Genomic DNA, 26714 nt, shown 5'->3' with positions numbered 1-26714 from the left:
CATGGGGCTTAAATTCTCAGCACAATTCATGCAGCATTTGGCAGCTTCCCGGTGCTTTTGTATTATCAGCATTTTTTTCCTCCCATCTAAGAGGCTCAAAAGTATGTCATGGGTCAATGGTTTAGCACATGCACATTACATGCATGGACAAGAGGAGTAATTTTAAGAAAGAGCTGGCATTTATAAAATGCCTTTCACATCCTCAGGACACCCCAACATTCTTGACAGCCAATTTAAGGTGGGTGAATGTTTCTTGAGTACAAGTACAGGAAGCGGTTTCCATAAATCAAGTGTCATCATTTGAGAACAGCTCCCATGCCTTCAAAGATACGGCATAAAACGGGCCACAGAAAGCAACGACCCAACTCCGTGAGACCCCTCTGCAGCCGGGGGCCTTGAAATATCCCTGAATCAGTTGAACTTGAGGGACATGACCAAATTATTCCAACCTTCAAACCATGTTCCTCCCATTGAGCATTTAATCCCAACAATTGTATGTGGCTTCACAAAAGAAAACAAAAATGTGAAAAAAAACTCAAGTAAAGAAATGCAAATACATCAACACATACAAACATGCATTATATATGATATATAATAACCGCACAGTCCTCCTGGAGACGAAGTCCCGTCTTCGCACTGAGGACACCATCCAACGTGTTGTGTGGCACTATCACCATGCTAAATGGGACAGATTCAGAACAGATCTCAGCTCAAAACTGGGCATCCATGAGACGCTGTGGGCCATCAACAGCAGCAGAATTGTATTCCAGTACAATCTGTAACCTCATGGCCCAGCATATTCCTCACTCTACTATTACCAACAAGCCAGGGGATCAACCCTGGTTCAATGAGGAGTGTCGAAGAGCATGCCAGGAGCAGCACCTGGCGTACCTAAAAATGAGGTGCCAGCCTGGTGAAGCTACAGCTCAGGACCACATGCATGCTAAACAGCGGAAGCAACATGCTTTAGGCAGAGCTAAGCGATTCCACAACCAACGGATCAGATCAAAGCTCTGCAGTACTGCCACATCCAGTCGTGAATTGTGGTGGACAATTAAACAACTAACGGGAGGAGGAGGCTCTGCAAACATCCCCATTCTCAATGATGGCGGAGTCCAGCACGGGAGTGCAAAAGACAAGGCTGAAGCCTTTGCAACCATCTTCAGCCAGAAGTGCCAAGTGGACGATCCATCTCGGCCTACTCCCAATATCCCCACCATCACAGAAGCCAGTCTTCAGCCAATTCGATTCACTCCACGTGATATCAAGAAACGGCTGAGTGCACTGGATACAGCAAAGGCTATGGGCCCCGACAACATCCCAGCTGTAGTGCTGAAGACGTGTGCTCCAGAACCAGCCGCGCCTCTAGCCAAACTGTTCCAAGTACAGTTACAACTCCGGCATCTACCCGACAATGTGCAAAATTGCCCAGGTATGTCCTGTCCACAAAAAGCAGGACAAATCCAATCCAGACAATTACCAACCCATCAGTCTACTCTCAATCATCAGCAAAATGATGGAAGGTGTCGACGACTGCGCTACCAAGTAGCACTTACTCGCCAATAACCTACTCACTGATGCTCAGTTTGGGTTCCGCCAGGACCACTCGGCTCCAGACCTCATTACAGCCTTGGTCCAAACATGGACAAAAGAGCTGAATTCCAGAGGTGAGGCGAGAGTGACTGCCCTTGACATCAAGGCAGCATTTGACAGTGTGGCACCAAGGAGCCCTAGTAAAATTGAAGTCAATGGGAATCCAGGGGAAAACTCTCCAGTGGCTGGAGTCATACCTAGCACAAAGGAAGATGGTAGTGGTTGTTGGAGGCTATTCATCTTAGCCACAGGACATTGCTGCAGGAGTTCCTCAGGGCCAACCATCTTCAGCAATGACCTTCCCTCCATCATAAGGTCAGAAATGGAGATGTTCGCTGATGATTGCAGTGTTCAGTTCCATTCACAACCCCTCAGATAATGAAGCAGCCCGTGCCCGCATGCAGCAAGACCTGGACAACATCCAGGCTTGGGCTGATAAGTGACCAGTAACATTCGTGTCAGACAAGTGCCAGGCAATGACCATCTCCAACAAGAGAGAGTCTAACCACCTCCCCTTGACATTCAACAATATTACCATCACCGAATCCCCCACCATCAACATCCTGGGGGTCACCATTGACCAGAAACTTAACTGGACCAGCCACATAAGTACTGTGGCTACAAGAGCAGGTCAGAGGCTGAGTATTTTGTGGCAAGTCAGAGGTGTGATGGAATACTCTCCACGTGCCTGGATGAGTGCAGCTCCAACACCACTTAAGAAGCTTAACACCATCCAGGACAAAGCAGCCCGCTTGATTGGCACCCCATCCACCACCCTAAACATTCACTCCCTTCACTAACAGCGCACTGTGTCTGCAGTGTGTACCATCTACAGGATGCACTGCAGCAACTCGCCAAGGCTTCTTAGTCAGCACCTCCCAAACCCACGACCTCTACCAACGAGAAGGACAAGGGCAGTAGGCACATGGGAACAACACCACCTGCACGTTCCCCTCCAAGTCACCCACCATCCCGACTTGGAAATATATCGCCGTTCCTTCATCGTCGCTGGGTCAAAATCCTGGAACTCCCTTCCTAACAGCACTGTGGGAGAACCTTCACCACACGGACTGCAGCGGTTCAGGCGGCGGCTCACCACCACCTTCTCAAGGGCAATTAGGGATGGCCCCACATCCCATGAAGGAATAAAAAAAACACACACAATATTGTATTAATTGATTTTTTTTTGTTCATTTTAAATTCAAAATATTATTAGTTTGTTCCATATTGCTGTCAGGATAAAAAGAAATACATTTCTTGAATAAAAAGGGGCAATTCAGCAATTTCAGTTATACTAGATTTGAAGTGGGAATGTCATAACTGCTATTCTTATCAATGCTCCTTTGCATACATGAATTTGCTTCTTTGCCTTATAGGGCATAGAGAGTACTTTCATATAAAGCAGCATTGGAATAAAACTGCTGCCAGTAAAGAATGAAGGTCATGAAATATCATCCAAATAACTATTTTTGGGAACATGAGAAAATGTTCAGCAGTTTGTAAAGTTATCTGCCAACTAGCTTCCTTTTGTGACTAATATCCGAGTGGGACTTCTTGTAACAGCTGACTTGTAAATCATGAAGTATTTAGAAACAAGTTACAGAGATTTTAATGGCTACTCTTAAAGATTGTCTTTAAAAATGCAAAATCAAAATAGATTATGCACTTTACCGATATATGTAAGGGAAGTTACCAGCAAGAGCCATCCGGCAGAGTGCTTTAAACTGCAATTATCAAGTTGTTGTATTCTATCACATACTTGCACACTTTAGTTAGATACTACTGATTTCATTTAACAACTTATCAGAACTAACCAGCCTCATCATTTAATACATGATTGTCAAAAAGCTTAGTTATTTTAGACATTATGTTTTTGTTTTAAAACCGTATCAACTTATTTCACAACACAAAACAAGCTTGACACATTAATTGGGGAATATTTAGAAATAACTATTCCGGTGTCCCCATGGTACATCAAATTTATCCAGTGAGCACCTGAGCTATACAAACCAAGGAAATCCAGAGGTTTGAGCCCCATCTGTGCTGTATTAGCTGATCTCAGGCAGAGCAGCAGTGCAAAGGCTACAGTTGGCTTCAGACCCTGGGATGGTGAGGGCAGGGTGTGCGGTTTAGAATAATCTGTCATGGCTCTTGCTTCTGATCTTTATCTAGTTATACTTGCTGATGTCGGTGAGGTCAGGCTCGGCCATGACAATCTTCTCCCCCTCCCAGTGTTCAAATAGTCTGCCAGAACTCTTCAAGGCTAACAAATAAATTACTGCCCCTAGGGCAAGACAGCCGAGGGTACCTGGTGCCCATAGAATCACAACCAAGTAAGGAGTCAATACCTTTAGAAGTGGGGGATATGAGAAAAAAAATAAAACAATTGATACTGTTTTATACATTTTATAAATTAATTTTGTAATAAGACTAATGTTACTTGCAGCATTAAGGCACCACTGAAGTAAAAATTTGACCTGCTAAATACAAATTAATTTTCATTGTGGGTTCATTTTGTTGAGTTAAAACTCTTTCCTGGGCAGAAAGTGGCTGCTTGTGGCATTCAAATCTAAAGGCCAAGAAATTCCCTCCCTAGATGAGTGATACAGTTGGAGAGGAATGAAAGAATACAAGATTATTTTAAAGGGGATCTTTTACACTATAGGAATATAGTTAGCAGCAGATCCCAGGTTCTCATCAGTTGCACAGCATAGTGGCTCCATGAATGTACCAACAGGTTAAGGCTACCAGTTTCATTAAACACAAGGAGGTAATCCTGCATGTTTGCACCCTGAATCTCCTTATGGTGGAACCCAGCAATGTTATAGACATGCCTCCAATGTAGAGAGCAAAAGGGGAAGAGTGGTTACTGTCTGAAAATAAGAATCAAAAATCTGGTAAAATGGTAAGTTCTTCCCTCATCTGACATCTGGATTCTTCACAACCCCTTCCCCCAAATCAGACTTGAGAATGCATATCTAAAAGTAGCAGCATCATTAACACACAGCAGAGACCACTGGACAACTGTAGAATCTTGAAATTACATTGAGGATTTCATTAATACGATGCCCACCTCCAACATATACATATAGTACAAAAATCCTACCCTGCCATTAATCTGATGGAGTCAGAGTACAACTTGTACGTCACAAAATTGCATTAGTTCTGTCAGACGTAATGCTGATGCTATTTAACAATGGTGTTCTCCATTAACTTGAGTGGTATATTTCAACTTGGAGACTTTTAAAAGTCAGTGGCCAGATTTTTAAACACATTTCTTGCTGAACAAGCCCTTTAAGCATACTGTAGTAATAGTTACCTTCCTGTTGAAAATCACCTTAATAATTGAATATTTTTGGTTTTTGCACTTTGGTGCACAAGGAAAATTCACACAAATAGACAAAACACAAACCATCTTGGGTTTGTTTCTACCTTTCTTCTTATGTTTTGAAGAATGTAAGAAGTACAGTCCATCACCTCCTAAGACAAAGAAGGGAAGCAAAATACTGAACTCAACAGAAGACCATGCCTAAATTAAATTAATGCACATCAATTGCTCAATCATTGCAATTTTAAAAACAATCAAATGGCCTTTAAAACGTGTGGACACTACATTTTTTAAAAAACATTGGGAAACAAAAGAAAATATTTCTTTTTGCAAATACCTTTTATAAAAATGCTGAATCAGGATCACAACACACCAACTCCCACCATACTGCCATTACCTTTTTCTGTGCAGCAAATCATTTTTAAGCACAATGTCATTGATTTTAAAAGGACTGCCAGCAGGACTGTTAACATGGCAACAGGGGTTAAATTTTGTGGTAATGCAGATTTTTGGTATGCCATGATCAAGCCATTAAAGCTATAAATAAAAATATAAATGTCTCAAAACTACTTCAATAACTCAGATATCGGATCACTGTTTGCATGGTGATGGGGCACTCAATTCAATTGGCAATTCTTGCAATTTTATTTACAATGACAGAATATATAAAGAGAAAGAGGCAGAGACTTGCTTATAAAGCCATGCTGTACATGTGACAATGAACACAGTTTCAGTCACTGTTCAGGACATTGGCAATTCATAGTTCCTGTATACTGTAAAATGCTATTCGAGACTTAGCCAAGTTTCATTACAAAAAAATTTCATTTGTCAGAAATGATCAACTAATTTTGAAAACATTTAAGTGTGGTTATTCATTATCTTCTAAGATTATCTAGACTGGTATGCAGTGTGTGTTGACTGTTCATTTTATTTTTGCCAGTGATCACTGTTTGATATACCATTCTATATTTAATATACTCTTGTAACAAACACCTCCACCCCCCACAAATAATTGCCACTCTGGCTATGATGCAATAAGTTGACTTCAGTTTTTTTGTATCAAAGAGTAATAGTTACATTAACTAGATATTTCAAAACGTAACTACTGAATTTTACCTATAATACACATTACTGCTCTAACAACTTCAGCAACAGGCAGCTTACTGGTGCATTCTGCTTGTATACCATGGGCTCATACCTCGGCCTTTCATGTCTACAGATTTTCAATACAGCAAAGTTCCAAATTCAGCTACCCAAAATTTACTAGAGTGGGGGCTTTTTAATCCCCAGGACCAAAGTACAAGACCAGAGAAAATGAATTAAATTCAAGTTCATTCTTGTGAATCTCCTGCCAAACAGATATAGATGTGATTAACTGGAAACTGTTCCACTACAAGAGCTCAAAACACAAAAATAAATTGAAATGACTAATCTTTTCCAACAACTGCAATTTATTGAAGTAAACTGATCAAGAGCTCTGGAGAGATAATTCACATGGTAGTTCTTTTAACTTTGTGCGAGAAAGAAACATTTATTTATCTGCAATAGAATCCAAACCAAAGTCCATACATGGCAATGTGAACCCATCTCCTTTTATTACTGAAAAGCATGGACTGCCTCCAACAACCTTAAAGTTGTTGTGTTTACATACAGAGCATCATCATTTATAGCACGTTGTCACAAAGTTACCACAATGGTACATTTTTGACTGCTTTCAACTGAGAGCAAGAACTCAAACGGGGAATGGAGCCTTTTCTCGGATTGTGGGCTGGTCACTACTGTAAACATGCAGAGCCCTGACTGAAGGCCCAAAATTAAGCATGAGAGGTCGAGCCACATCATCGGAGCCTCCTCCCCTCAAAGCTTCTGTAGACGAGCTCTCCTCCCAGCACTGCCAGATCTCGCAACATTACACACGCTGCACCCAAGGCCTAAGGTCCCCGCCCCAACCTTTGCAGTGCTCCCACCCATCATAACTCCCTCCCCAAGTCTTGCAAAAAGACAAGTGGCAGAAATTGAGTGCATTAGTAAACCAATATATCTTAAATCAAGACAGCTATTTACAGTTTTCATGGAAAAGCAGTTGTAGAATTCAATCTAGAGGACATTGGTAAAAATTCCAAGCGACCATTTAATAAAAACATTTTCACTGTTCAAACATATTAAATCGGTGACTCATAATTTAACATTACAAGATACTCAGCCTTCACAGAAAACTTAAATATGCTTGGCTGCAAGTTCCAGTGCTGATAAGGAATTTCAGGATCCCAGTGAGTCAAAATCAGTATTTAAAACAATTAGCTATCTATGTTTAATAAATAATATACCTCCCCAACACCACATAATAGAACATTTATAAAGTTCCCTGAATGTTTACAGCAAACATAAAAACAAAGTTGAGTTAAAATTCTTTGGTATCCTTCATACAGCCAATATGATCACAAAATAAGTGTGTATAAATGTATAGTTTACATGCATCTGGTGATTTTATTAAAAATGTCACCTCAGAGCAAGACAGATTCCCAGAAACAAAAATACTTCTGTGATATTCTCTATAATTGTAAAAATGGCATTGCATTTTAACATTTGTTGAATCTGTTTAACTAAGCTAAGTATCACTAACCTTCTATGCTGCTTCAAGTTCAGCTTGGACCACAATGTCTGATTTGTCATCATTAACAGATTCTCTTACTGCTTCAGGTTCTATGGGGCTTCTCCCCCTTCTCTGCAGATCAATGACCTTAGCTGAGATTAAAGTTACAGTCCCCATCGCTTATAGCGAGCGCCTTTGTGTGAACGCGATTTTTTTTTTTATTCGTTCACGGGATGTGGGCGTCGCTGGCAAGGCCGGCATTTATTGCCCATCCCTAATTGCCCTCGAGAAGGTGGTGGTGAGCCGCCTTCTTGAACCGCTGCAGTCTGTGTGGTGACGGTTCTCCCACAGTGCTGTTAGGAAGGGAGTTCCAGGATTTTGACCCAGCGACAATGAAGGAACGGTGATATATTTCCAAGTCGGGATGGTGTGTGACTTGGAGGGGAATGTGCAGGTGGTGTTGTTCCCATGTGCCTGCTGCTCTTGTCCTTCTAGGTGGTAGAGGTCGCGGGTTTGGGAGGTGCTGTCGAAGAAGCCTTGGCGAGTTGCTGCAGTGCATCCTGTGGATGGTGCACACTGCAGCCACAGTGCGCCGGTGGTGAAGGGAGTGAATGTTTAGGGTGGTGGATGGGGTGCCAATCAAGCGGGCTGCTTTATCTTGGATGGTGTCGAGCTTCTTGAGTGTTGTTGGAGCTGCACTCATCCAGGCAAGTGGAGAGTATTCCATCACACTCCTGACTTGTGCCTTGTAGATGGTGGAAAGGCTTTGGGGAGTCAGGAGGTGAGTCACTCGCCGCAGAATACCCAGCCTCTGACCTGCTCTCGTAGCCACAGTATTTATATGGCTGGTCCAGTTAAGTTTCTGGTCAATGGTGACCCCCAGGATGTTGATGGTGGGGGATTCGGCGATGGTAATGCCGTTGAATGTCAAGGGGAGGTGGTTAGACTCTCTCTTGTTGGAGATGGTCATTGCCTGGCACTTATCTGGCGCGAATGTTACTTGCCATTTATCAGCCCAAGCCTGGATGTTGTCCAGGTCTTGCTGCATGCAGGCTCGGACTGCTTCATTATCTGAGGGGTTGCGAATGGAACTGAACACTGTGCAGTCATCAGCGAACATCCCCATTTCTGACCTTATGATGGAGGGAAGGTCATTGATGAAGCAGCTGAAGATGGTTGGGCCTAGGACACTGCCCTGAGGAACTCCTGCAGCAGTGTCCTGGGGCTGAGATGATTGGCCTCCAACAACCACTACCATCTTCCTTTGTGCTAGGTATGAGTCCAGCCACTGGAGAGTTTTCCCCCTGATTCCCATTGACTTCAATTTTACTAGGGCTCCTTGGTGCCACACTCGGTCAAATGCTGCCTTGATGTCAAGGGCAGTCACTCTCACCTCACCTCTGGAATTCAGCTCTTTTGTCCATGTTTGGACCAAGGCTGTAATGAGGTCTGGAGCCGAGTGGTCCTGGCGGAACCCAAACTGAGCATCGGTGAGCAGGTTATTGGTGAGTAAGTGCCGCTTGATAGCGCTGTCGACGACACCTTCCATCACTTTGCTGATGATTGAGAGTAGACTGATGGGGCGGTAATTGGCCGGATTGGATTTGTCCTGCTTTTTTTTTTGTGGACAGGACATACCTGGGCAATTTTCCACATTGTCGGGTAGATGCCAGTGTTGTAGCTGTACTGGAACAGCTTGGCTAGAGGCGCAGCTAGTTCTGGAGCACAAGTCTTCAGCACTACAGCTGGGATGTTGTCGGGGCCCATAGCCTTTGCTGTATCCAGTGCACTCAGCCGTTTCTTGATATCACGTGGAGTGAATCGAATTGGCTGAAGACTGGCTTCTGTGATGGTGGGGATATCGGGAGGAGGCTGAGATGGATCATCCACTCGGCACTTCTGGCTGAAGATGGTTGCAAACGCTTCAGCCTTGTCTTTTGCACTCACGTGCTGGACTCTGCCATCATTGAGAATGGGGATGTTTGCAGAGCCTCCTCCTCCCGTTAGTTGTTTAATTGTCCACCACCATTCACGACTGGATGTGGCAGGACTGCAGAGCTTTGATCTGATCCGTTGGTTGTGGAATCGCTTAGCTCTGTCTATAGCATGTTGCTTCCGCTGTTTAGCATGCATGTAGTCCTGAGTTGTAGCTTCACCAGGTTGGCACCTCATTTTTAGGTACGCCTGGTGCTGCTCCTGGCATGCTCTTCTACACTCCTCATTGAACCAGGGTTGATCCCCTGGCCGCATGGTAATGGTAGAGTGAGGAATATGCCGGGCCATGAGGTTACAGATTGTGCTGGAATACAATTCTGCTGCTGCTGCTGCTGCTGCTGGCCCACAGCGCCTCATGGATGCCCAGTTTTGAGCTGCTAGATCTGTTCTGAATCTATCCCATTTAGCACGGTGGTAGTGCCACGCGACACGTTGGATGGTGTCCTCAGTGCGAAGACGGGACTTCATCTCCACGAGGACTGTGCGGTGGTCACTCCTACCAATACTGTCATGGACAGATGCATTTGCGACAGGTAGATTGGTGAGGACGAGGTCAAGTAAGTTTTTCCCTCGTGTTGGTTCGCTCACCACCTGCCGCAGGCCCAGTCTAGCAGCTATGTCCTTCAGGACTCGGCCAGCTCGGTCAGTAGTGGTGCTACCGAGCCACTCTTGGTGATGGACATTGAAGTCCCCCACCCAGAGTACATTTTGTGCCCTTGCTACCCTCAGTGCTTCCTCCAAGTGGTGCTCAACATGGAGGAGGACTGATTCATCAGCTGAGGGAGGACGGTAGGTGGTAATCAGCAGGAGGTTGCCTTGCCCATGTTTGACCTGATGCCATGAGATTTCATGGGGTCCAGAGTCAATGTTGAGGACTCCCAGGGCCACTCCCTCCTGACTGTATATCACTGTACCGCCACCTCTGGTGGGTCTGTCCTGCCGGTGGGACAGGACATACCCAGGGATGGTGATGGAAGAGTCTGGGACGTTGGCTGACAGATATGATTCTGTGAGTATGGCTATGTCAGGCTGTTGCTTGACTAGTCTGTGGGACAGCTCTCCCAATTTTGGCACAAGTCCCCAGATGTTAGTAAGGAGGACCTTGCAGGGTCGACTGGGCTTGGTGTTTTGCCGTTGTCGTGTCCGGTGCCTAGTGGTCCGATGCCGGGTGGTCCGTCCGGTTTTATTCTTATTATGACTTTTCGTAGCGAGATTTTACAACTGAGTGGCTTGCTAGGCCATTTCAGAGGGCAATTAAGAATCAACCACATTGCTGTGGGTCTGGAGTCACATATCGGCCAGACCGGGTAAGGGCGGCAGGCTTCCTTCCCTAAAGGACAGTGGTGAACCAGATGGGTTTTTACGACAATCCGGTAGTTTCATGGCCATCATTACTGATACTAGTATTTTAATTCCAGATTTTTATTTAATTAATTGAATTTTTAATTAATTAATTGAATTTAAATTCGCCAGCTGCCGTGGCGGGATTTGAACTCATGACTCTGGATTTTTAGTCCAGGCCTCTGGATTACTAGCCCAGTAACATAACCACTATGCTACCGTACGCAGTGGCCGGTATAACAAACAAATGATCGTGTTGAAGTAGTGGAAGCATAAAAGAACTAAGGATGATTCTGTTCAGCACATACAGTGGGCGATTCAGAAGCTTGCACTGACAGCCGATGAACATCAATTTTGCTGAGATTAAAGCTTTGGAATAATCGGGTGTCTGTAGGAGGTCAAGTTAAACGGGCCGGGTGTATGCTCTCATTTTAAAACGGAGCCGGAATGCATCACTTCAATTCTTTGTTAATTTTTTTTTTTAAGTTGGATCATATTTAACCTCAATGAGAAAAAACCTCTTTCAAAAGTTTAAAACAGAGCCAGAGTGTGTCCAGGCAAGAAGAGCTCACAGCAGTGTCAGGAGTTCTCGAGGTCACAGCGAGTTAGGACATAATGACAGGTAACCACGAGGTGCGAACAGTTGTTTGAACTGCCCGTAATAGCCGGCTGGTTTAATAGAGTTTAAGTGGCGCCTTTGTAATTGACACTTCTGGTAATAGCAAGTGGCCAGACTCATTTGCTCGGTATAGGCAGCTGTCTGGGATAAACAGGGTCGGTGAAAATGGTGGGGACTCTATTCAGACAGAATATGCCACTGTGAAAGCTACTTTTGCTGCAGAGTATTACAAAGATTGTTGATGACTGTTTTGACACCACAGAACCGTCCACCCAACACATAACTGGGCACCTTAAAAGAGCAAAGTTAATTTCTTTGCAGTAAAAAGAGCAAGTGCGAAATCGATAATCTGGGTAACCAATAAATCACGCTTTTTGGAATCCCAGAACTATGATCCCGATTATTCATGCAGTCTAAGACCTTTGTGTGGTGAGATTTTTTTTAAAAAAAACTATGTTGGGGGGTTGGAAGGAATTGTGTTAAAATTTACCCACCTCCAAATTGATGATATTCTCAAGTAAGCCTGTTTAAAATCATCACGACCATTCTTCTGTGGACACCAAGGCATTTCTTGGAAGAGAAACGCCCCCTCCCTCCTCTAGTCTCAGCCTTAATTATACTTGCTTTTAATATTTCTACCTGAAAGTGACACCTGCACGATGTTCTGGCTAACTGTCTTGGATTGCAAAAAATTACTCTAGATTCCCACAAGGAAGGGTCCAAAGAACAAAGAAGCAAATGTGCCATTCTGATGAGGACAAAGCTGAGTTAACAGAGTCTCTGGGTTTACGATGTTCTTCTCTTCCTGAGGTTCGCCTGCTGTCAAGACAGTTACGGTTAACAAAGTTTAATGCTCTGAATTTGTGCTGCATATAGTTGCCTAATTTAGTGCCTTTAATATTTTTTGTTGAATTGCTGTTAGTTTGCTGGCTCAATTTATGGGATAGTTCTTTGAGTAGCATTGGCATTATGGTTAAAATGACATGGTTTGTTTAGAACACTTAAGATGTTTGGTGTTTGGAAATTTACCTGCAAACCTTTGTTCTCCTAGAATATCCGTAACAGATTATACGAGTAATTTGATACATGACAGGTGGTAAGTGTAGCATGCTTGAGGGGAACAGGTGACTTTGGACCTATGGTTCCCAAAGCTCTCCACTGCTGAGGTTTTTCTCCTGTCACACCTGGGACTCTTGTAGATTAATTGATAGAGATTGATTGCTATGATTGGTAAACAACTCCATTATCATTGCATCATGCCATTACCAGGATTGAAGATAGCAGATTCAATGGACCTTTATCTTTTTTTCATCTAGCAATTCCTACATATAAATTTATTTAACATGGCCTAGCCATAAGCTTTCTAAGATTCTATTTAAAGTATTCTGCTGCTAGGCTGCACTCTTGGAATGGGGGTCAAAGCATGGAAAAGGAGAATAATTAATTCCTGGGGTTTGAATCTACACAATAGCTTTAGTTATTTAAGAACATAACTTGGCCAAGGAGAGAAGGTGGGAAAAAGGGAGGGAGTGGAAGAGGGGAGAGGTGTGCATGAGTGCATAATATTTTTGTATTTCTCTTTGGCACTTAATTGTGCTAGCCTTCAATAGTTGAGTGATGGAAATTAAATCAGAGTGAGAAACCGGTTATTAGAATATATTTTAGCAATCTCCCATTGGATTATAAAGATGAACCCATTTATACTGTCATTCCTCAAACATGACTTACAAATGGATATTCTCATTCCTCTAGTCACCACTGATGACAAAATATTTACATCTCCGCACAGATGTAGTAGCATATATATTTACACAATTAGTAAGTGACTGACCACTTGACAAAGGAAATGCATTGTAAAAATACATCAATTAAACTAATTTTTGCACCATCAGCACAAAGATCAGAAAAAAAAATAATTTTGCCAAATTAGATGAACAAATCCAAAGACAAAATATCTTTGAATCAAGCTACTACAGAAAAGAGGAAAGGAAAGGGAAAGGGCAAGGGCAGGAACAATGACTGAATTATAAACAGAAAACAAAAATCCACTTACACACCAATTATGTATAAAGCAGCATTTGTAAAATGATTTCATAGTTAACTCACCATACAAGGCTTTTCCACTTGTCTTCGATGAAGTATTGTCCATCGCTGGTTGGGTCACTATTTGAGAAGCATAGCCACTATAAAAATAATAAGAACCAGAATGTTGAATCTGACAGCGTTCTCTTTTCCACCCCTCTCAAAAATTGAAGAAAATTATACATAACAGAGCAAGTTTTTAAATTTGTATGGCAGGCATGTTGGAATTCATTTATTTTGCATAATCTCCATCATTTTATCATCTCAAAGCACTTCTTAAGAAATCAAAAGTGACATCAATGTTTTTGCTGCATTTTGATGTGATGGAAGTGCATTTAACATATTTAATACATCTAAAATGGATGACTGATTTTGAATCTCAACAGTAGTTAACACAATCAATTTGCGTATATCATGCTGCGGACAAGTTCCATAACAATCCATTATACCCAAATTGAAATTAGTGAAGAAAATAAATAACGATTAACTACCTTCAACATAGGCGGTCTTGGTCTTCGAACATGGATTTATCCTTCACATGCATTCTTGATGTGTGGAGTGCATTTGGGGGAAATTATTGAGAAAGTTTCTAACCTAAAGTCACGAGAATCATGACAACTTGTCCAATTGCATACTTCATAGAAGAATCTTGTACAAAACAATCTTTGTTTGACAAATAGCCTGCAGTGTAGGCTATGATCAGAAGGCAAAACACAGTTGAAGCTACAGTTACAAACATTAGGAGGGAGAATGGGACTCTTGTATGGGAATAAGGATAAACTACTTTCAGAGAATGAGGAAGCCTATATATAAAAAATAGGGAATTTAATTTTCTTTATAAGTCATTTATTCTCCACACATTGAGTGTACCAAACTAATGCCGGAAAATGTGTAGGTTGACAATGACATTAAGACCTACCTTGAAGACCAACGCCTCAAAGAGAGGCTCTTTGGGAGAAAGAAGGGGAGGAAAGAAGTCTAAACGATGAATGAGTACTAGCGAAGGCAGGGAGATTACTTCATCAGGTCATGACATGTAGAGTCAAGAACAACTCGACACTGGTCCCAGAACTGCAGTTTAAGTGAAATGAGCTGATATTTCAACTGATGCTGATCAAACATGCTGCATCCCACTAAGTATTGTTACTTCATGAGATTGCTTAATTTTTATTGACATGCAAAAAAGCATCTAAATCTATGTAAATCTCGAGTCCTGTTATACAACATCAAATCTTTAAAGATATATATGCAGCGCAATCTTCTTTCAAACTCACAAGAGCACAGTGGAGAAAAAATATTCAGCTCCAAGTGTATTAAATTGGAAATCAATGCAACTTAAAGATTAAAAAGCAGATTAGGTCTAACAGCAGCTCAATCAGACAAAATATAGTGGATCTAATGGGAAAATATGAAATTCATAACCTTTAATTTAAGCACATGGTTTATGACTGTCTTAAGTACTAGAAGTTGAAGGTCACAGATAGTATAGACAAAGTGAAAACATAAGATTATTGAGAGCAAAACTAAGATGCTAGTGGGATTGAGGGTCCAGGAACCCTCCATTAATCTTCCTGGAATTTGATACCAACATTCTCCTACGAAATTTGAAGTGATTGAAAAGCTCTGACACAAACTCAAACAAAACTACATTTTATATTACAAATAGAAGAAAAGCTGTCAATACCACAAATCTCTTTCACTTACATTACACACTCACCTTAAAATGGGATATTTCCTGTCTGCTTCAAGCATGCCCAAGAAGGAAAGTCAGTTTAAAAATCAAGTCTTTGGATAACAAGCTGTTTCAGTCATCAACTGAATCAGTTTTGAAAGGTCCAGAGATCTACTCTTACACCCTCCCGAAGCAAAACTACTACCAGATTGTGATAAAAGAGGAAGGGAAGGGAAAAGGCAGGAACATTGACTGACATGGGCAACTTAAACAGGTCCAGCCCTGACTAATGACAATGACTGTGACTGTGACTCTGTTGCACCCATCAATCTCAAGTCCAGTCACTGGAGATTGGTTATGCAGTCAGGGAGTAAGAATAAGGTACTGCAGGCTATGAATTGAAAGAAAAGAAAGAGTTTGCATTTATATAGAGCCTTTCACAATCTCAGGATGTCCCAAAGCGCTTTACAGCCAACTAAGTACTTTTGAAGTGTAGTGTAGTCACTGCTGTAATGTAGGAAACGCGGCAGCCAATTCCCACAAACATCAATGAGATAATGACCAAATAATCTGTTTTAGTGATACTGGTTGAAGGATAACTATTGGGAAGGACACTGGGAGAATTCCCCTGCTCTTCTTCGAAATAATGCCATGGGATCTTTTACGTTCACCTGAAAGGGCAGACGAGACTTCGGTTTAACATCTTATCCGAAAGACGGCACCTCCGACAGCGTAGCACTCCCTCAGTGTGGCATTGGAGTGTTAGCCAAAATTTTATGCTCACGTCTCTGGAGTGGGACCTCAACCCACAACTTTCTGACTCAGAGGCAAGAGTGCTACCAACTGAGCCACAGGTGACACAAATGAGCAGGAATGGGTACATATAAAACTTTAGCAGATTCATATCTAACTGGTATAACAGGTTAAATGAGCGGGCAAGAAAGTGGCAGATGGCTTATAATGTGAGGTTATTCACTTTGGTAGGAAGAATAGAAAAATAAAATATTTTTTAAATGGTAAGGAACTAAAATGTTGATTTTCAGAGAAATTTGGGTGTCCGTGTACAAGAATCACAAAAAGTTAGAGTGCAGGTAAAGCAAGCAATTAGGAAGGCAAATGGCTGCAGGCCTTTATTGCAAGGAGGTTGGAGTACAAGAGTAAGGAAATCTTACTACAATTGTACAGGGCTTTGGTGAGACCTCACCTGGAGTACTGTGTAGAGTTTTGGTCTCCTTATCCAAGGAAGGATATACTTGCCTTAAAGGATGTGCAATGAAGGTTCACCAGATTGACTCCTGGGGTGACAGGGTTGTCCTATGAGGAGAGATTAAGTTGAATGGGCCTATACTCTCGAGTTGAAGAGAATGAGAGGTTATCTCATTGAAACATACAAGATTCAGAGGGGGCTTCACAGGGTAGATGCTAAGAGGTTGTTTCCCCTGGCTGGAGAGTCTAGAACTAGGGGGCATAGTCTCAGGATAAAGGGTCAGCCATTTAGGACTGAAGGAATTTCTTCACTCAAGGGGTTGAGAATCTTTGGAGTTCTCTACCCCAAAGGGTTGTGGATGCTCAGTCATTGAGTATGTTCAAGGCTGAGATAGACAGAATTTTGGACTCTAGGGGAAATCAAAGGATATGGGGATCGGGCAGGTAACTGGAGTTGAGGTCGAAGATCAGCCATGACCTTATAGAATGGTGGAGCAGGCTCAAGGGGCCCTACGGCCTGCTGCTATTTCTTATGATGTTGCGCATTACAAATTTAGTTCAGTCCCACCCCTCAAAAATCAGAAAAAGGGGCGTGTGTGTTAGTAAGGGTCAGAACACCTTTAAATTATCAATTGAAGCAGTCAGATGGCTTTGATGACACTGCCAGAGGAGTGGCTTAAAGCTGGTGGCAATGGCCTTTATGATAGAGAGTGTCAAAGCAAAGCTTGTAGTGATTCGTTAAACTAGTGTGTGTGATGGCAAATCCTAACAGTTGCTGTTACAAAGGGAAATCCTCCATGTTGGAAATCTTCCCTATGGGAGTGGATATTCCCTATGGAAACACTTCCAGAGCGGACTAGCTCCATGAGGTTTGGAAGCTTCAGCTTCAACCAGTTCTTCATCTGAGACTGAAAAGGTAAAATTCAAGATCATGCCATGAACATCCAATAGTGCTTCTGGCAGCTTTAAGTCACCAAGAGCATACATGCTAACCAACGTTCAAGGATGTGTTTGGTAACACGATTGTCCGTTGGGTCCACTGTAGCTCTAAATCATACATGCCTACGTTAATAGCCTCCTAGCCAAGGCGTTAGAGTTTGACGTGACATCTGTACCCTTGGCCTAGGAGACAGAGGCAGATGATCCAGCACCATAAAAGTATGAAATCGATCAATTGATTTTGAGCACCAAAAATCAATATGTCTCTGCACCTACTGATGCTCCAGCGTTACAATACAAGGTAAAAGAAGTGTGGTGTGGAAGAACCTCCAGCAACAAATCGATCTTGTGCTTGAACAGTAACCTAAACTGTCTGTACTCCCTTTTGAGTGCAGACCCAATTCCTGAGACTAACTTAATGACTGGAGGTATTATACCAAAGTCATGTGGTTGCCACAGACCAATCAAATACCAGAAAATGGGGCTTCAGCAATGAACAGATGGATTCAATATTTTTTAAAAAAAATAACTGCTCATGTGAAAAAGTAACTTGTCTGTAGATGATGCATTTAATCCTTTGTCTAACAAATTCTCATTCCTCGAATTTGGTTGAGAAAATGACTAATACACACTACAGTTAAAATGCCTTTAAAATACTGAGCAAATAGTTCTTTTCAGCCGAATTTTTTTTTAAAACAGAGCTGCCATTATTTGAAGGGAGATTTAGAAATGGCATTTAAAACATCTTTAGAAATGCACATAAATTCTGAAGATTTTCATGCTTCAGCAGAGTACAGGATTTCTACACAAAACCAGCTCTGCCTCAGTGATGAGCATGTGTTTATACACCAGTTGGGTGTTCCAACTTGGGATCAATCTTTTACCTAAACATTCTTGTATAACTTTAAACTATCAACATTTTTGCACTGTTTAAAAACAAAACTAAACAGCCTAAAAAAAATGGAAACACTGAATTTGTTATTATGCTAAGTAATAAATACTATCTGTTCCAAAGTAATAATTCACCCAATGTATATGGTGGGGCATTAATCATTTTGTATGGAGCACATCTCACTGCTTTCAGATAGGAGGCATCACATCTGCAGACCTAAATCAATAGTTGGATGTCGCACAGGAATGTCTGTAGCTCATAATCCCAATCAGTACCCACACTCCCTGCACCTTTTGATCTGAATACTAGATGATGAGGATTTGACATTCAAAACAAACAAAAAGACAATAAACCCACAATATTAACTTTTTGTTTTCTTCCCTTTTCCATGCACTGATCGTGTGAGAGGATATGCAACAGGTTGCATGCTCCCTGAGCCTGATAATACAATTCTACGACTGGCTGCTTGGAGGCATGCAGAGTAATCTGGGATTAACTTGCACTCTGAATATGGCTTACTACCATGACTAAACTTGGGAGAGGGAGGAAAAGAAAAGGGGGGAGAAAAAAAGAACTTGCTTCCTTCGGAAACTCTAATTCACTCCAGTTACTCTGTGGGTCACCAAGCTTTTTTAATGGTACTGAACAGGAAAAATTAAAGCAAGTCATGTCAGTGGGCATGAACTGTAACTATAGCTAAATTGAACTGTTCGGTTGTTCATCTCAAGTTTAAAAAAAAGCAAAATAGCTCAAAGCCAAGGCGTGGTTATGTGTGAGAGACAAACACTAACTTCAAAATTTGGCAAACGTACTTCAATGGAGAAGAGTAGGACCCGAATCCTTCCTGGTGGTAGCTCGAGAGATGTCCATTCATTTTTCGTCTCGTCTCAGAACTGTAATTTGAAAGAAGCAGCAATAATGTCTTTGTGAACCGAATGAAAAGCATTATGTTTGCATAACATACAAAGCACCGTCAACTGGAATATACAAAGAACCGATAAATTTCCTCCACAGTTTATATTTATAAATGGGGTATCACAATATTGTACCTTGTTTTCATTAAAGGTTTAAAAATTGATGCTACCCAAAGGCAATTTACATGCCTGCTGTACTAACAAAACAAAAATTCATGCTGTTGCCATTTCATAGCACTTAATCTACAGGGATTGAATTTTGATGACTACAGACCAACAAGGAGCTAATTGTTTACTCAAACACTAATTGTTTGCATATCACACACACCTGGGCTCTGACTTATTTTCTAATGTAAAATAGAACTCACTGTATGTGGAAATCAAAGTTTTGCTTTTGTAACCACTTTCAAATTATAAACTATGTAACCGGGTGTCATGCCAATTTACAAAGTTAAAAAATGCAAGCTTTATGTGAAAAAAATCAGTCAACATTAAACATCATTTCATGCAATCCAAACCAGGCAATGTAGCCCAATATCCTGCCCCAAGGATTCACCTGTTGTGCATCTCCGTGAAATTGGACAACATATACACACAACCCAACAAATTTGGGTAATAGTTCAGTCTTAATTCACAATCTGCGGTAGCAGATCGTGGTCCCAGATGCACAATCAGCTACACCTTGGACTTGAAAAAGCATCACAGCTGTCATATGAATAAAGTATGCAGGACCTATGCAAGTATTGCAAATACAACTTCAATGACTTGTCTCCTAATTACCTTAAAGTTACTCTCAAGATTGCTTTGCACATGAAAATAATATTCCCAAGTTTCCAATGCCGTTTTTCTTTAATTCTCTTCAACTTTGAATCATCTACTCATTTTTCCACTAGTTTTCCAGCACATGAAAAAGTTCAGTAACTGAATAAATGAAAATCAGTAGGGACAACTTTTCCCTTTAGGGATTGTCCTTTTAGACCACGGCACCATTCGCACATCATGGCATTCCCATGTGACCTTTTGGAATGAAGGAAGCCAAGTAGCACAAGGTTATTACCAGAAGCCCCAATCAAGAATTACATCCTTTTGATGAACTCTTACCAAATGAGAAATAAAACAACCAGAACAATGAAACACAAATAGTTAACATTTCATTATACTCATATTGTGTAAGAGAGATAAACTCTCTCAAGTCCAATGAGTGATAAGGTTGTTACTTGGATAACAAAAAAGGAGTAGAGCACCTAATTATGTAATCCACCATTCCTTTTCAATGCTTAATCCCATGTACAATTCTTACCAAGTAATTTACGAAGTAAGGTGAGCTTAGGAACAAAAAGCAAAACACATCTGCCAAAACACACATTTTTTGTACTTGTTGGAGACTTCCATCTGCATTCAACGCTGTGAGAAAGCTGGCTTCCAGATCTCTGCTGCTGACACCATACCGAATTGCAAGAAGATGCATTACAGCAACTTCGAACAGACAGCTCCAACACCCAGCACAATTGTGCATCCCCATTCACAAAGTTGAAGTACTATTGAAGGAACATGACTACCATTATTCCACAAAACTATACATTGTGCAAAAATTTAAAAAACATCAAATACTAATCTTGCAAAGTAAGTTTCCATCATGTGAATGAACTATCTGGGAGATAATAATCAGGAGCATTCTGTGCTAGCAGCAGCACTACTGACTCAGGAATAGCCTTGGACTACAACTTCTGCCCACTTCTCCAGAAACACTGGCGCCATCTCATCTACATTATAACATTATATCTGAAGTTGGGACTCGTTGCCATTTAGGTCCCACTTACATTGCAGGTAGCAGTGAAGAAACATACAGACAAATCACAAATGTCATTGTTGGTTGCAGACCTTCTCTGATTACTAGTCTGCCTGGGCCTTCCTGAGTTATATAAAAACCACATCACTGTTTACACTGGCGAACAAAGTGCTCAACCCTTCGACCAGAAAAAGTGACTGGCATTTTACATATGCACGATTTTATTCTCGCAAACTGCTGGTTTTGAACACAGCCCATCAGTAGATGTTTTGTGCAGAATTTTCTGTGCAGCGATGATGTAACTGAGAATGGCACTTTGCCATGCACATTGGAGGAGATGGGATTTCGATCCAAAAATGTCTGTTCTAAGGCTTCCCCAAACTAGCAGTTTAAATAGTGACTGATGCTAAACTGGTCTGTGTGTAACAGCACATTTAAAATGGCAAATGGATCTGGTCACAAACAAAATGAAGGAATCTGGAGTGCTGTCTCAGTCAGCTCCAAAAGTTTATAGTTGCTTTCATGATTGGGACCAGGTGGTGGTCCAGTTATGAAACTAAAAAAGCTAATTACAGTAAATATACTGAACTAATTTTTTTTTAAAAAAGGAAAATATTTAATAACCTGCATTTTAACTCATCTGCAGAGGAATGTTGTAGTTCTGTGGTGATAATGTAGTTTGTGGATTTTAAGGATTTAAAAGAAATGAGACTGAATGCACCTTTGATTTTTTTTAAATAAGTTTTTAAAAAAAGATCTATTTGAGCATCAGTATTAATGTACTTGGCGCTATTTTTTTTGAGAAATTTGAAATAAGCAACAGCAGCAATGAGATACCTGGTCACATGGTGGTATTTGCCGTGGCAGAAAGTGGTCTATTTTTAGTATCACACTAATGCTGAGGCTACATTTACTGTATACAGTAACATGCAGCAATTAAGGCAAACCAGTGAGTGCGCAATTAAGCCTTCACATTACAATAGTTCAATAGATCATACTTTCACCTTCGAGAAAAAAAATCCACCAGATGTTCTAGACTATTAAGCCTACTTTAACCCATTACCCCCAAAATACCAGTAAAACAATAATTCTGCCTTTCAGCACAATATATTCCAGAATCTGAGAACACAAAACCTGCCACAGATTGCCACATAACTATTTTACGTAAATATAAAACTTGCTTGCGATCTGGCCATTGTTTTTTGAAGTTGGTCAAAATGGCTCCTGAGTTCATCTAGTGAGTAGCTGAACCTTATAGACCAGGAAGGTTGAAGGTGATTCATGGCCTGTGTTGAATTAGCTGATGACAGCTGGGATGCCAGCAGGATTCTTATCATTGGCCTCAGTGCCCTCAGTTACGGTAGGAGGGGGAAAGTCAGCCAGAACGCATCACTTTCCAGGAGCTCCTGCTGGAGGTACATGTGTATGGATGGTGGGTGAGGACAGGAGTGGATTCAGCTCCTCCCCTGCCCCCCCCTCCCCCGCCAAATAGCATGTTGATAATCATCAAGGCTCATACGTGAATAATGGCTACTTGGATGAGGTACTGTAGCCTGACAATTCAAAGACTTTGGGAAGGGAAAAAAATTTGGCAAGAATGTGATTTCACAAATGAAGCTTACTTAAGCAATGTGTGCATCTACAAATTGGATAACATACATTAGATGTTTTCTTCATTTACCACAAGCATGTATGTGGCACTCCAATGGTACAATTTGGGTACAATGAGGGAAACAAGATAGTTGCATCTGATTGAAGATGGAAGCTAATTCTGATTTGGGAATTTGAAATTTTGCTGTCTTCCCATTCCTGTGCAGCTGTTAAGGGAGATCTGATAAATCCATCAGTTTGGCCACAGGCAACGAGAAAATGTTCTGTGAATTTAAATTATCGTACAATATTCAACTGATGATTAGATTTATACTGACAACTGACTGTTAATCATGAGTTTCTGAAACTGATTAATATTGCTGAAAACATCACTACAAAAAAACCCACAGATTATCTGGTCATTATCACACTGCTGTTTGTGGGACTTCGCTGTGCGCAAATTGGCTGCTGCGTTTCCCGACGTTACAACAGTGACTACACTTCACAAGTACTTCATTGGCTGTGAAGCATTTTGGGACATCCTGAGGTCGTGAAAGGTGCTATACAAATGCAAGTTAGTTCTTTCTTCCTGTTCATTTGTACATCCTGTCAAGGTTCTCAAACGAGTTTGAAGCAGCTTTCTTTCAGTACTGTTTTGTTGATGCTCACTTCACTGGCTTCTAAATATAAGATTTCTTCCATGGCCAAACTTCAGCTGGAAAAAGGACATTAAAACACTGAACATAACACATGCAAGAGAATCCAAATTTCACTTGTTTCCAAAAATAAATGCTTCTGTTTGAGCTTCAAAGATTCCTTTATTGATCAATTCCAACAAGTTTTAAATTCCCTTCTATGGACAAGCCAGTCCATGTGTCACACCTGAATGTAATAAATAGCTAAAACTGTTGTTGGCTTCTAGGATTCTAGCAAACAGTCTACGATTGTATCAGAAAGTTGGAATGGATACAACCTAATACAACAAAATCTTACCTAACAGAAGAAAACCAAAAGGAAAGTTACAAATCAGAAGAACCCTGAACAGGATCTGAAATTATGAAAACAAGGACTGAAGTGAAATTGCATGGGAAAACTTTGATTTTACCAAATTTTTAAATAAATTTATGTAAATAATCTAGGTCACATTGCTAATGTTTAATTTAAAATTACTTTTAAAATTGAAATTCACAAAAATATCTAGCAATGATTTTATTTGTCTGCACAGTTAACAGAGCTCAAGGAGTCCATCAGTCTTTGACCTCATTCCCCCAGTACATAGGCCATCTCATGGTACAGTTCTCGTGTTCGACCATAGGCTTCGGGCAGGAGCCATGCAGTGCAGGTGCATCTGAGCATCGTAGTGGCAGTGTATTAAACGACAAATGAGTTTATGGTTAAGGCACCAGGGACTATTTAAGCCAAGACTTCATTTCATACTAACTCTTCAGTTTCCCATCAAAGCCTGCTAGTATGCACCACTTACATAGATATGAGTGAAATGACAAATCAACATATTTGTCAGGTAAGCACTTATAAAAATTGAACCTTTAATGTGAAAGGCTGTCAATACAACCAAGCTTCCTACTTAGTTGTCGTCATTTGAAGTTTCTGGATGGATTTTAAGATACATTAAAAAAAATGTATTAAATTAGCCATACAATTCAACTTATCAGTACCACGTTAACAGAACAATAGCTGTCTTATTCACAAAATCCCAAATCTAGAAGAGTCAAGTATTTTGTACTCGTGCAAATGTCCACACATGATTTAAAGTCCATTTAAGGAAGTGAAACACTCACCCAGTAAGGATGGTGGTGAGATACAAACAGAATTTCAAATCTCAGTTTGTGCACACCAAACCACAGCAGGTAATCATCTAGCAGTTTACGAACCAAGCTCCAAATGTAATCACTGCCTTCAACTCAAATGTTACTTTTGATAATGAAGCCTGCAGTTCATTTTAAAATTGAAGTTCAATTTTTGTTCTACCATAATGGAAGCAGACAGGTAAAGGCAGCAAAAGGAGGTGGAAAGAGTTACAAAGATAACAGTAATGGAGCTGGAGATATACATCACAGATGGAACTTTTTCCTCCTTTCAGCAAAACGCAAGAAAATTTATTAGCATTTAATCACAGCTCATTAATAGTTACAGGAAATTCTCTCAGGCTTAAAATTTTGTCAAAGTCTCCTCAGGGCTATGCACTGAGAGGCAAGCCAAATGAGCTGCTTTCTTTGTGGGATGCATATGGTTATCCAACAAGCTTTTATCAAATGAAGACATTTTGACCGACGAGATAATATTGATCTCAGCAGTGTTGCCTACCACATCTCGAGGATTCAACCAAAAAACTGCCACAATATGTGATCAACTCTGCAATGAGCATTTCAAGCTCAAAAGGACAATGATGCTGAGTGATTAATACAGGTCAGTGGACCCAACATTAACCCAGTGTCATAATATACCAACTGGAAAAAAAAATCAACCCCTTTTCAACTCCCATTATAGTTCCTGTTCCCACTGGTCAATCTTTCACACCCACATTTTGCTAACTCCACCCAGCCTCTCACCACCCACCCTCCCCCTGCATTCCCTTCTTCCTGGTGAGGCCTGCCGAGTGTGGGAGCCCCTCTACAATCTCCAATTCCCTGTAATATGACCTCCAGCCTGAAAGCTCTCTTCTAACCCCCCCCTACATTGCCCTCCCTCACCAATATTGCAATGGACAGCCACTGGCCTGAAAACTTCCCCCTTCCCCACCCAGATACTGAAATGTAAGGCACATTTCAAGAGATTCCCAGTTACATAAAAAATCCTATGTTAAACAAGTTACAAACTTCTGGCTTGTTCCAATATATGAATCAATTTCATATATTGACAACACATCTCTAGGATGAAGTACATATGGTACACTATTATTGTTAGCCCGGTTTAATCGATGATGACCCATGTGATGGGCTCAAATATCTGTCCTGTTTGTTATAAAATTTCCACATTAGAGCTTTTCCTATGAATTTTTAGTGAGGCCAAATATTAGAGATTTAAACTGGGTTTCTGTTAGCAACGCTCTAAAAAGATTTTGTCTGTGAGCAGGGGAATACACAAAACACTATGAAGAGTAGCTGCTAGCTTCAATGAAATACTAAATCAGGCTCAAGTTGTATGGGATTGCCACCACTAAAAGGGGGGTGGGGGGGGGGGAAAAGAGGGGCTGGTCATACAGATTGGAATTCCAAAAACCTTATAGTTTTAGGCTTGATCTGCTGAACATCACTCCAGATAACAATGTTACTATCATCGACATCCACAGAGAAATAATTATAAATTATTGGCTGGTGAGGAGAACCAGGTGCCTCTTCAAAAAGGGCATGCTGAGCACGAATGGTCTCCTTTGATCTGCAGTATTAAAAGCCTGCTTAGACAGTACAAGTGCAGCTGGCTCTCCTTGTTCTGGAGTTCACTTGCTTACTCAGCTTACTTCTACATCACAATGGTGAGACAGAACTCTGTGGGAGCAGAGGCATGCACCACATAAGGATTCAGAAGAAAAATTCTTTAATAGTACTCAAGACTTTGGAACACCATTGTAAGGCAGGATAACAGTATGCAAATTTAGCAGATTTGGTTCTGCTGTATTAATTTTGCTTAGGCGTAAATTTAATTCTCAAATAAATCTGATTTGTAGCTTAGCCTGCACAATACAACCCGACAAGCTCATGTTCCCCACCCTTCAGAAAGGATAAGTGTGTGATGAGCACCCCGGATAAATCTCTGCGAAATCCAACAGTAAAAGAGTAACTGTGAATTCTGCAGCAAGCTATCTCATTCAGTTAACAACTAACAGCTTCAAATCATAGGAACTGCACATCAAACTTCAGAGGTGCCTTTTGTTATGAGCACAAATGGAGTATGTTGGGAGGAATCTCATTGAAACACACCCTTGTTGGAAAGAATCAGTCCAGTGTCCTGATGACTTATGCCCAATATGAGAGGGACAAGCTCTTGTACATTTCACAGACAAAATGGTCAATCGGCTGTTCTCATTTCCAATGGTGCCATTTCACCATTGCTCCTCGAGGAGATCTACACACTTGCGTAATCAGCTTTTCTTTTATTCGTTCATGGGATGTGGGCGTCGCTGCCAAGGCCAGCATTTATTGC

The 26714-nt window shown here is 41.1% G+C and overlaps 1 protein-coding gene across 8 annotated transcripts in view; it reads right to left on the bottom strand.

Annotated features, from left to right (window-relative positions):
* The window catches only part of eps8a (EGFR pathway substrate 8a, signaling adaptor), a 167141-nt gene that overhangs the window by 63341 nt on the left and 77086 nt on the right, over window positions 1-26714 (bottom strand). For 6 of the 8 annotated variants that reach the window (XM_068004763.1, XM_068004762.1, XM_068004761.1 and 3 more), the window contains 3 exons: window positions 19073-19153; window positions 13576-13652; window positions 5026-5073 (listed from right to left, as the gene is read on the bottom strand). In XM_068004763.1, the coding sequence (XP_067860864.1) occupies window positions 5026-5073; window positions 13576-13652; window positions 19073-19134 (187 nt within the window). In that variant the 5' untranslated portion in view covers window positions 19135-19153. Of the gene's footprint in view, window positions 1-5025; window positions 5074-13575; window positions 13653-14042; window positions 14061-19072; window positions 19154-26714 lie in introns of those variants that run through there. The other 2 variants (XM_068004766.1, XM_068004765.1) reach the window with 2 other exon arrangements.

This window comes from Heptranchias perlo, chromosome 24 (assembly GCF_035084215.1).
Source record: "Heptranchias perlo isolate sHepPer1 chromosome 24, sHepPer1.hap1, whole genome shotgun sequence".
Lineage (NCBI taxonomy): Eukaryota > Metazoa > Chordata > Chondrichthyes > Hexanchiformes > Hexanchidae > Heptranchias > Heptranchias perlo.
This window is presented reverse-complemented; position numbering and strand designations above follow the sequence as displayed.